The following is a 12,284-nucleotide window of genomic DNA, read 5'->3' on the forward strand; positions in this document are numbered from 1 at the left end:
TTTTAGTTAAATCGTGTTTACGAAACTTATTCATTCAAAAACATTTCGTCAGGATCATTTTTCTAGAGAAGTTTAGGACATATTTAATCATCGCTTACAAAATCGCTCATAGCTTGACAATGAAAAATCATGCGACTTCGAAATTTGCATCAAATTAGGGAAAAAATTAGTACCTACTATCTAAAAAGCACAAAGTTGCAATTTCATGGTTACGCTTGACCCTAGCTTCTAGCGTCAAATAGTTCCGTAAAGCGTCAAGTTGTCTTATCGATGTTCGTTATTTCCTAATCTATTTGGATCAACAACAACAAATTGTTATATTAACATTAAATGTTTTTAATTATAATGCTTTATAAATAATTATTAAATAATATCTAACAAGCGCAACTGTCTGTCTGAAGTATTTTAAAACTGCTTCGTAATATCGATTGTAATTCAATTCGATATAACATTTTTAACGTCAAGTAAATGACACCAGCCTCAATTAATTGAAGTTCAAATATTGTCAGCTATATTGCTGCTTTTTATCTAGCACTCTGATCAAAGTTGTACCATGTGATCAAATTTGACACTAAAAGTTAGCATCATCTTGAAATCGCAACTTAAAAGTTTTCATAAAAGGTACGTGACACATATCGCGTTTCAGGGCAAACAATGAACTTTCTTTTCTATTACAAATGGTCTTAAATTTCCGTTTAGCATCACCACACAACGAGCCCTGGTAGGTCCCAAAAGAATTAAAGATAATATAGTTACATGCATGCAAATTGTGCATTTTATTGTTTATTTTTAACGAAACAAAGTGTCGCGTTTTTATTTTTGCGGAGAGAATAAAGAAAATAAGTCATGGTTTTTTATTTTTCATTTTTAATTAGGCTTAGCAATAATAATTTAAAAAATCTGACCTCAACATTTATAGCACCTGGTTGATAATTTGGTTACCGGTATTTAAAAAGAATTTAAATAACATGTCAAAGATAATGACTCGTGGGACTTTTGGAATTTTAAAAAGTTTATTTTGTTGACTCAGACAAACACTGTCCACCAGCTACCATAAAATCTACTGGCGAGGAGTCGAATCCTGCATCAGACTCTTTTTTCGGTTTTATTTCATCGATTGTTATTAAACTTTGACTGATTTAATTTCAGATGTCGACGAATAAAATGGGATATTCAATGATCCATATCTTGGAAAATATTATTTTTACAGAAACGAAAAGCAACCAAATTTGTCTTATATTTACTTGCTCCATGATCGTAGAAATAAGCATATCTGAGTCAATTTCGATGCTAGAAAGTCGAATAAATAACAAAAATGTGCAAAATTTTTCCAGTTAATTGATACCTTTCCAGTTATGGTGGTTGAAATACTCCGCGTGACAACTTCATTATATTATTTTACATCCTTTCAAATACCTGTAATTAAATTTTTAGTGACGTGTTAACATTTTTGAGCTCAAAATCCATATTTCTTGTACTAAATTTCTTAATATATAAAGAAAAATTGTTGAACAAAAAAGTTGTTCTTTAATAAAGTAATCGAAAATTTATTTCATAAAATGTACGTCGTTATTCCTAAAAACTAATTTTCAGTGCAGAAATAAAGTCGTCGGCAAAAGAGTAAACAAATTTTTGTTTCGGTATTTAATCTACGGTATATAGAGTAGTTTAAATCCCAAAAATAAAAAAATTGGATTCATTTAACGATACGGTTAGTAACGTTTATGGCATCGTCTAATATCGTCCAAAAAAGGTGTCTGGCGGTAAGCACCATATCTCTGGTTTGCATAATCCAAAATAAAAAAATTTAATCGGTAGATGAGTAGAGGTATTAATCGAAGTTATAGTCAAAATTATTATTTTTGACAAAATGGCGATTCCAAAAAAAAATCTAAAATTCTTCAAAAAATTTTCAGCTTCAAAGTGGTCTAAAACATTGAAATAATTTTCAGAAATCTTATTCCCTCGATTAATATTTTGGAAAAATATCTAGGAAGGTTATGTGAAAATTCGAAATCGATCGATCGAGCCGCTTCGGAGAAATCTTGCTCACCGACTTTGAAAATGCTGTTTCAACATAAACGCGTTTAAAGATTCAAAAGGCGTTTACACTCAGTTAAAAATTTTTTTATGCGTTTTTATTTTCGTGAATATTTATCGGATCAACTTGCAATTTTCAAAGAATATACTTAAATATATGTACATTCCTGAAGACCAAAAAAAAGAAAATCGAATCTTAGAAAATTCTAACTGGTTATAACCACTTAATTGTCCCTACCCGAAGCCACGCTTGCTTGGAAAAATCGCTTGATCTGTAAAATGTAATAAATCTGATAACTCAGTTCAAAAAAAATTCAGAATTTATTACAAAAATTATACAAAAACAGACCAGGCTCAAAAATAAATTAAAAAAAAAAAAAAAAAAAAAAAAACTATTAAAAAAGGAACTTGGAAATTACAAGAATCAACTCATTTCAATTTTCATTATTCTACTCAATTATGATCTTCGGCATAATAATAGACCCGGTTGTCATAATTTGTTGTAAACAATACGACATCGAATCACTTTTACGTAATGGTAACCCACGTTTTTTCCTTTTCTGGGCACGTTTCGGTGCCCCTTCAACATACTTAATTTTTCTTATTAAATCCGTCCACATATCCACCTTATCATCGTTCCATTTGATCTCTTCGTACATACTCTCATCATCCGACGAATCATTTGATGGTTCGATGACTTTTATTGGAGAACTTTTTATCGCCCTACTATTTCCACCATATTGTGTGCATTTGTTCTCCATATTTTTGTAATGTTTTAATTGTAATAGCGCTGCTCTTAGTTCAGTACTCAACGCTTGTTCGGATTGATCAATACTTTTACCAACTGCACAATTTGCATTAATTGTTGGGACGTTTGCAATTGTGTGTACGCAGGAGCGGAATCTGTCAACACTAGCATAAAAGAATCAGAAAAAGATAATATTTTTGGGAAAGTAATGGAAGTACGAGTTCCGCAGGGCAATTTTGAATAAAAGGCTCGATTTTTTTTATATAAAGTTGGACTAAGTCTAAATCAATTTTGAAAATTTTAGGGAGTGTTGCCTGATTATTTAAATAAATAAATGGCTTCAAAAGTAGGCATATTTAACATTGTCTAAACTTGCCTTGACGCTAGTGCCGCATAATTTGTTTATAGAAAGTCAATTTTCTGCAACTTTCTACAGAAGGGATTTTCTTGTTGGGATATTTTCAAGAGTATCCCCCGAATGTAAACAGGGCCGCCGTCTTGGAAAACACATTTTATCAAATATCTCGTGAACCGTGCCTCTTACAACAAAAATAGTAGATATCATTTTCGTAGATAATAAAATTTTCTATTTAGAACTTTTTTCTGTATTAATGCGGGTAAAAAAAATGTAAACCATACTTAAACACTCAGCTGATTTTTCATTTGATAAAAAAGACTAAAGATGTCTACTTCATTATACATCTAAATGTGCTGTGCCATATTTTTTGCCCTCCGAGTCTTTTATAATTGCGATAGTTTTCCTACTTTTTTCATATAAACTTTATAGTTTGTTTTTTTATATGAATTTTTTACATATAATTTTTTCATACAAATTTTAGGACCTTAAATTGTATAATTTTTTGTTTTTGAGTTACATTTTGAACTATTAATTTTTCGATTAAATGTTTTAATATACATTTTCAGGTTTAATTTTATAGTTGTGTGTAAAATTTTTATTTCCTGGCTACAAGTTGAAAATTTATAAAAACTTCGCGATTTACTTTTTTAAACGACATAATGACCCAAAATTTTAATGTTTTATATAATTCTTAAAAAAAATTTATCTTGTATAAATAGTTACATTAACCTATATGTTTGGCATGTGCGTATGTTTGTCAAGATTTTAAACAAACATTTCTATTAAATATGTATCTATGTGCGTTAAAAACTATAGTTCTTTTAACCATATTCGCTATGGGAATTGCTTCTAGCGCTGTCTAGTGGTAGAAAATAGAAGCTGCCTATGACAATTCAAAATTATATTAGAATAATCACCTAAATGTTTGATAATGTCATTTATATTTATTTCAAAACTTTTATTATTCATTATGAATAACTTTTGACACGTTCGTACTCTTATTTCTGTTGAAATTTGTCTTATCATAGATAGCTTCTATTTTCTTCCACCTAGAATCAATTCCCATGGCGAATTGAAAGAAGTTTGGAGTGCTATTAATAAAAACCTATGCATTGAACAGAAAAAGTTTTAAATAAAAGAAACTTTATACAGAAAAAGTTATAATCTACGAAATCGATCCCTCCTATTTTTGTCGTACGGATGCATTTTTCATGAAATATTTGATAAAAAGTGTTTTCCAAGATGCCGGCTGAAGCTCGCGCTCTACCTCTATGCCCTTCAAGATACTCCAACAAGAAAATTTATTCTGTAGAAAATTGCAATATGAATCTACTTTTTTGCTTTGGTTATTGGGTTATATATTTTATACCGAAACAATTTGGTAGGAACTGAAAGCCTCAAAAAACGTAAATATCCAGATCATTTCATGATTAGATGAGTATTTTTCGAAATACCTCCACAATTGCTCCGTTGTTGGTGTGGGATTTTCCCTCAAAAATTCATCCAATAATTAAATGAACCGAATTTTCTTATCATTGGTATTCCAATTATTCATAAGTCCGAATTTCATAAAATTCCGAAAAAAAATTTTTGTTTGCGATTTTTCGAAAGGGAAACACCTTAAAAAATTTCTAAAAACACGGGAAAAAATTCAAAAATTATCCAAAATTTCAAACAGTTGCATCTCCGAACAAAATGATCGAATCGGGATGATTTACAAGTTATTTGAAAGCTGGTACTTTTTAGTTTTTAAATTTAAATCTGAAAATTTTTTATCATCTCCACCACTTTGCGTCGAGGATTAGAAGGATGCAAAAAGCGCTATTTTTTAATTTTCTGATAACTTTGAAAGCGTATAGGGGACGCAAAAATTATAAAGAATAAGAAAAAAGCTATCTTATAATTTTCTGAGAACTTTCAAAGCATATACGAGGCGCAATAATTATTAAGGATAAAAAAAGCGCCATAAGGATAAGAAAAAATTGTCCTAAAATTTTCTGAGAAATTTGAAAGCAAGAAATATTATTTTGCAAGAAAACGTACGTTTTTCTTACGTTTCTTTATCAACAATGTTTTAAAACGTACTTTTATGGATTTTTGTTCGGCATTTTTGAGCACACTGTGAGATAAAATTTGACACTTTCGAATCGCTTAAACAGTACTAGTCGATTAAATTAATCAAAAAATCAGTAATTTAATCAAAAAGGCTCGTCAAATCAAATTAAAAAAGTGCGCAAAAACGAATTCTACAGAAAAATTTAGCTTTCGATCAAAGAAGTTAGAGGTGTGTCGTATTTGCTTTGATAGTGCGTAACTAGGTTAAAAAATCTCGAATTACAGTAGACCCCCGCGGTAATCTGACAAACTTTATGCAGGGTTGTGTGTAATTATAAAATTTGTCGGACTATAGATTACTGCCACAAACCCCCGTGCAGTCCGGATTTTTTTGAAAAAGAATTCTTATAATCCGAAAAATTACATATCAAAGTGATAAGGTTTCAATCATTTTCTAATTTCCGCCACGAATAACTCATTAATTTATATTAAATCAACATTGTAATTACCGTTATAGTTATGTCGGAATAAACAGGGGACGCGGGTCTATTGTATTCCTTAAATTTAAGCTTCGTAAACTGTGGGTATAATTGAAAGACAACAATAAGTTTTAAATAAAATGTTAAGCCAAAGTTTTAATTCGAAAATGTCCAACATGCTTTGATAATGCGTAACTTGTTGAAAAAAGCTTGTACGAAAATGCGAAGCAAAACATTCTACAGAGAAATGCATAAGCTTTCTAATGGAGCAAGAGCTGGCTGCAAAAAACCTGGCCTATCGAGTTACCGGATGAAGTATTTTTTAAATGATACTACTCACTGTAACTATTAAAAAAATCATTTAGTGCCAGGGCAAATATGGTGCATAACCTTGCTACATTTTTTCTAAGGTACATTTTTTGGACATAAACTGTACCAATCGAGTAACCGCTTGAAACTGATTTTAAAATGTAGTTTCGAGTGAGTAGAAAATAATTATGAACAACTGCCTCGGTCAATCTGGTGCTAACCCCATGGCACGACACATTTTTTAATTTTTTTTTGTTGTGTTACCGTACCAATCGAGTAACCGCTTCAAACTGTAATTAAATTGAAGTTTAAACATTTCTTATTAAGAAAATATATTAGTGCCACTTCTATTTTAGTGACAAATGCCCGGCACGATACTTTATATTCCTTCAAGTTCCATACTATTGCTCATATAATCTATAACAGATACATTGGGGAATAAATGAATAAACATCAAGTATCAACATAAAATACAATGAAAGTTCTCTCATATATTTATACCATGTATATATGAAATATACATAGTATTATAAGTTTAGTCCCAAGTTTGTAACGCCTAAAAATATTGATGCTACAAAAAAAAAATTGGTATAGGTGTTCATAAAATCACCTAATTAATCCATTTCCGGTTGTCCGTCCGTCCGGCCGTCCGGCCGTCCGTCCGTCCGTCTGTGGTCACGATTACTCAAAAACGAAAAGAGATATCAAGCTGAAATTTTTACAGCGTGCTTAGGACGTAAAAAGTGAGGTCAAGTTCGTAAATGAGCAACATGGGTCAATTGGGTCATGGGTCCGTAGTACCCATCTTGTAAACCGTTAGAGATAGAATAAAAGTTTAAATGTAAAAAATGTTCCTTACAAAAAAATAAACAACTTTTGTTTGAAACATTTTTTTGTAAACATCACTGTTTACCCACGAGGGCGTTAATTAGGTACAAATTTTATAGTATGTATTAATATCAAAGTGAGTATCTTTTGTTATTTACGTGACGTCAATAAAACAAACGAGTGCGCATCAACACTTGCGCATTATATGAGAATATCAGTTAAATATGTCAGATATGTATGTATGTGAAATGTGACAGAGTTATCAACACTGCCTATACATGGTATTTCAACAATTAACTCAGTCAATTGTTTGTTTTCACTTGTTTACTATAAAATTAATTAAAAAAATTTAAATATCAAAACTTGTCAAAAGCTGTCCAAACTTGATGCGAACATTGAGCGCGAATATAGACGAAATTGATAATTTAAGAAGTATGGAAATATTGCAAGAATATACTTGTAAAATTTATGGAATAAGTTGTAACAATGTAAATGATGCGAGATTATTAATGTTTCAAAATCGATTTACGTCAACGTCTGTAGCAGAATATTTTATGAAAAATGTAAAAAGATTTGATTCAACTCAACTTCCACCATGTTGGAAGTCACTGAAACAAAAAATTTTACGAACTATCTATGTAACTTCAATGTGGCAGAATGCTGCTGAAGCTAACTGCATCAATTTCTCACCAGAACAATGCGGATGGACAGTAAATGACAATAAAATTGAACCGCTTTGGTTGGAAGGTGATCCAACACCTCTCTTAGTTGAAGACATTGTTATGGTAGAACTTGATGAAGTAGAGCTTAATGAAATTGTTGATAATTGTGACGATGATTCTTATGATAATGATGATTACAACAACAAAAAATGACAGTGACCATGACGATAATAACGATGATAATCATGAAAATAAAGGTGACCATGATGATAATTTTGATAAAAGTGACGATGATCATGGCCGTAGTGACAATGATCATGACGATAGTGATGATGATGATCATGATGACATTTAATAATAATTCTATATATATATAGTTCAATGTATATTTTTAGATATTTAAGTTTTTTAATTAATTTTATAGTAAAATATGTATATGAGAGAACTTTCATTGTATTTTATGTTGATACTTTATAAAATACTCGTATAAATAAAAAAAATCACTTAAAAATTACTGTAATTGTTATCCATTAGATGTTTATTCATTTATTCCCCAATGTATCTGTTATAGATTATATGAGCAATAGTATGGGACTTGAAGGAATATAAAGTATCGTGCCGGGCATTTGTCACTAAAATAGAAGTGGCACTAATATATTTTCTTAATAAGAAATGTTTAAACTTCAATTTAATTACAGTTTGAAGCGGTTACTCGATTGGTACGGTAACACAACAACAAAAAAATTAAAAAATGTGTCGTGCCATGGGGTTAGCACCAGATTGACCGAGGCAGTTGTTCATAATTATTTTCTACTCACTCGAAACTACATTTTAAAATCAGTTTCAAGCGGTTACTCGATTGGTACAGTTTATGTCCAAAAAATGTACCTTAGAAAAAATGTAGCAAGGTTATGCACCATATTTGCCCTGGCACTAAATGATTTTTTTAATAGTTACAGTGAGTAGTATCATTTAAGAAATACTTCATCCGGTAACTCGATAGGCCAGGTTTTTTGCAGCCAGCTCTTGGACCATAATGCTTATATAAACTTCCTTTCAAAATAATTTTGCGGGTCTTGTACGTTGTCTTACCTCTCAACTCTCGACACAAATCAGTTGGCGGCGATAAGAAATTTTTTGTCTCATATTTAAAAACTACAAAGCAAACAAGTTTTTGAATTAAGATTCCCGATTCCACCATTTTACTTGGTAATACAGCTTCTTAAAATTTCGAAAATATTTGAATTTTTAAAAAAAGGCGATTTTTTTAATGGTATATGTATAACGAAATTCTACCCCAAATTTTTAAGGGAAATCAAAACTTTCATTTGTGCTCCAAAATTTAGATTTCTTTGGAAAAAAAATTACTAGCTACCTATATCGTTTAATTTGAAAAAAAAAAAGAAATACCTCGAAATTGTACGGCCATCGATACAACTATCCACATTTTTTAAGGTTTCATGAGATAATTCAATCGATTCGGACTCAAAAGAGAATGTATTAATTGCTTCATTAGATTTTATCTCAACTCTTTTCTTTAATTCATGTAAATTTTGTTTATGTAATTCTTTTAACGTGTCATTTCGCTTACAATCGTTCAAATTATATAACTTTTTTATTTTGATGTTTTGCTTTTCAGGTTCAGGTTCACAACATTCACAACTCGAACATGCCGTAATTAATGAGGAGAATGTTGCCTTTGTTTTAAACTTTCCATACATAGTGTTATGGTCTTCTTTAAATGATGGGCCTGAGGAAGAATTAATACAATTAGACACCAAAGACATGAGTGTATCCGACTTTTGACTCAAGAAGGTCAAGAATTTTTATTCTAAAGAGGCATCAGAAATTTTTTGACTAAAATTTCATAAATTCAACAGTATTTTAGCATAAACACATACTTAGGCCAACAAAATCAATAGTAAATTCAATTCCAGGGGGAGGAGGTCGCTGCCATGAAAACTCATTCAAAATTCGGCCCAGAGTGTAAAGAAAGGTAAACAGATTCTTCTAACAAAGAATTAAGCGATATTTCAATCCTTGGTTGACTTATTTTTTAACCATTTCTTGTCTCTGAACAGCCTAACCTGACTCTGTAATGAGCTTTTATATGCAATTCAATGAAATTTGAATTCAATATTTGAGTATTTAAATTACCTGGGTTTTTCTAAAAGTGCAAAACATATTTGTAATTGAAAATTCAATATTCCGACATTTTGAACCATTCCGCCTATTTTCTCGTTTTTTGAAAACTATGTATGTTTTTCCGGACGCGAGCAGATTTTGTACTAATAACCAGTCATTTTAGTTGGGCTGGAAATTTGAGAGCTATTGTCAAGATCATGTCTAACAATTTTTTGCTCTACAAAATCATCTCAACCTTTTTAATTAATAGGATACAGCGGGTGAGTTAACCCCTTATTCTGTATTTGGAAGAAAATTCTGTTAAAAAGTAAAAGAAAGCAGAAGTTACTTGCCTTGTTTTCGAATGGTCTCTCTTTCTAACTTATCAAGAACTTTCTGTCAGAAAATATGATAGGGTTCGGTGCCTAATGCACAACATGACTTAAAAATACTTATTCAACTACACATAGACAAACATTCATTCTAGTTTTGGTACTCGCATTTACCCCACCTGACTGTAGATAAAAAAATTTCTGCTTGCCACTTTCCCTTGAACCTAAAGCTAAATACATCTTCGGATGTATTATTTTATTTGGAAATATATTCTTACCGTATTCCAATTGAGTAGGATTCATTAAAACATTATTCTCATTTTTAACTACGTAATCATATTCCACTTGATGAATTTCATTACATGGATCCACATTTTGATAATATTCTTCGATTTGCAGATGCGTACACGATTCAAATCGTTTATAACATTTTCTTTTCGGATAATATTTGATTTGAGGTGTTGGTTTTTTTTTATCTTTCTTCAATCGAAGTGCTTTAATCATTTTATAATTTTTTTTTAAATGGCTACGTACCAGCTCTTGTGCACTTTTTGATATTGTTTTGGCCATACGTATTTCAGACGTAGCACATTTAATTTGTTGCATTTCGTCAATAAATCGTGAGAGTTCAATAAATTGTTCGGCTAAGGTTAAAAATTGACTGACCAAAACGTCGCGAAGTTTTTCTCGTGGAGAAAATTGAATGAGTTGTTGAATTTGTCTATGACTTTCGGTTTGTTTTAGCATTTTTGATTCGGATATTTTAATATTTTGCATATTTACCATAATTTTAATTAATTTAAATTTAATTAATGCTAGACAAAAATTTTGTTACGAAAATTTAATAGAATTCAGTTTGATGATTGATATTTTACTAAAATATTGTTCATTGTTTTTCGTTGCAAGAAACTTTCAAAGCTTGCTACAAAATTTTGAAATTAATTTTTAAAACAGAAACATCACTTTGGTGACTGTTGACAGTTGAGTTGTTCGCGAAGTTAAATTAAAATATCGAAATTTCCAAGTCCGTTATCTGGACCAAATTTTATATTAATAATTTTGTTGGTCAGATAACGGACTTGGAAATTTCGATATTTTAATTTAACTTCGCAAACAACTCAACTGTCAACAGCTCCCGAAGTGATGTTTCTGTTTAAAAATTAATTTCAAAATTTTGAATTGATTCTTTTCCAATTTTCCAATCCGATACTAGAAAACTTTGATTCTATTCATTGGAGTCGTTTAAATTTTTTCCAATAGACTTTTTCGTCATACCTATGGAGTGTAGAGGTAAAGAGCACAATCAGTCACATAATTTGTATACCAAAGACTATAGGATAGACAAGAAGCAGAAGTATAATTATAAGTGACATCTGGAGTCTGAGGCGATCAACTATTAAGTTTGTAGGCCTTTGCGGGTATGGCTATTAAGTTTAACTACTTTGCGGGGGTGACTATTAACTATTAAGTTTGAAAGCCTGACTCGGTAGAGGCGCTGAAACTCGTATACTACGATTTTACATTAGCTCATATGGGCTGCTTCTCCTCTATCCTATGCTCTTTGTTGTATACCACGTATATGAAATATATCATAGTATATTAAGTTTAGTCTCTAGTTTGTAACGCTTGAAAATATTGATGTTACCAACAAAATTTTGGTACAGGGGTTCATAAAATCACCTAATTAGTCTGTTTTCGGTTGTCTGTCCGTCTGTCTGTCAACAAGATAACTCAAAAACGAAAAGAGACATCAAGTTGAAATTTATAGCGTGCTTAAGACGTAAAAAGTAAGGTTGAGTTCGTAAATGAGCAACTAGGTCAATTGGGTCTTGGATCCGTTGGGCCCATCTTGTAAACCTTTATAGATAGAACAAAAAATTAAATGCATAAAATGTTCCTTATAAAAAGATGAACAACTTTTGTTTGAAACATTTTTTCGAAAACATCACTGTTTACCTGCGAGAGCGCAAATTATGTGGAAATTTTTTAGTATGTATTATGTGGGAAAATGAGTGGATACCTTTCATTATTTACATGAAGTAAAAAAAAACAAACGATTGTGTCATCAACACTGTCTATACATGGTATTTCAACAATTAACTCAGTCAATTGTTTGTTTTCACTTTATAATTAAAAAAATCAGTTGATAAGGTCTTTAAGATGTAATTTCATGATGTCGATTGGCGCTGCCTTTAAGTTGAGCGTCAAATAAAGATTCCACCTAGCAGAAAAAAATAGAACTATGTGCAGCGTCAAATTTAAAAGATAAAACTTCATAATGACGAGATATAAATATTTAGAGCATTCATATCTCGTCATCATACATTGATATAGAGGTATGAATACTTA

The 12,284-nt window shown here is 30.8% G+C and overlaps 1 protein-coding gene across 1 annotated transcript; it reads right to left on the bottom strand.

Annotated features, from left to right (window-relative positions):
• Positions 1 to 2,489: 2,489 nt before the first annotated feature.
• On the bottom strand, positions 2,490 to 10,682 carry LOC123302937. The gene is made up of 3 exons (XM_044886031.1): positions 10,214 to 10,682; positions 8,890 to 9,229; positions 2,490 to 2,952 (listed from the first exon to the last, which is right to left on the bottom strand). The coding sequence occupies exons 1-3, from the start codon at positions 10,680 to 10,682 to the stop codon at positions 2,490 to 2,492; spliced, it is 1,272 nt and encodes a 423-aa protein (XP_044741966.1).
• Between the last annotated feature and the right edge of the window lie 1,602 nt (positions 10,683 to 12,284).

Source organism: Chrysoperla carnea, chromosome X (genome assembly GCF_905475395.1).
Source record: "Chrysoperla carnea chromosome X, inChrCarn1.1, whole genome shotgun sequence".
NCBI classification, from domain to species: Eukaryota; Metazoa; Arthropoda; class Insecta; order Neuroptera; family Chrysopidae; genus Chrysoperla; species Chrysoperla carnea.

Excerpts from the sequence above, each read along its gene's own strand:
- LOC123302937 (XM_044886031.1), bottom strand. The coding sequence starts at position 10,682 with ATGCTAAAACAAACCGAAAGTCATAGACAAATTCAACAACTCATTCAA. Across the intron at positions 9,230-10,213 it reads TCCTACTCAATTGGAATACG|GCCCATCATTTAAAGAAGAC; the intron begins GTAAGAATATAT and ends ATTCTTCCTCAG. Across the intron at positions 2,953-8,889 it reads GATGGCCGTACAATTTCGAG|TGTTGACAGATTCCGCTCCT; the intron begins GTATTTCTTTTT and ends CTTTTATGCTAG.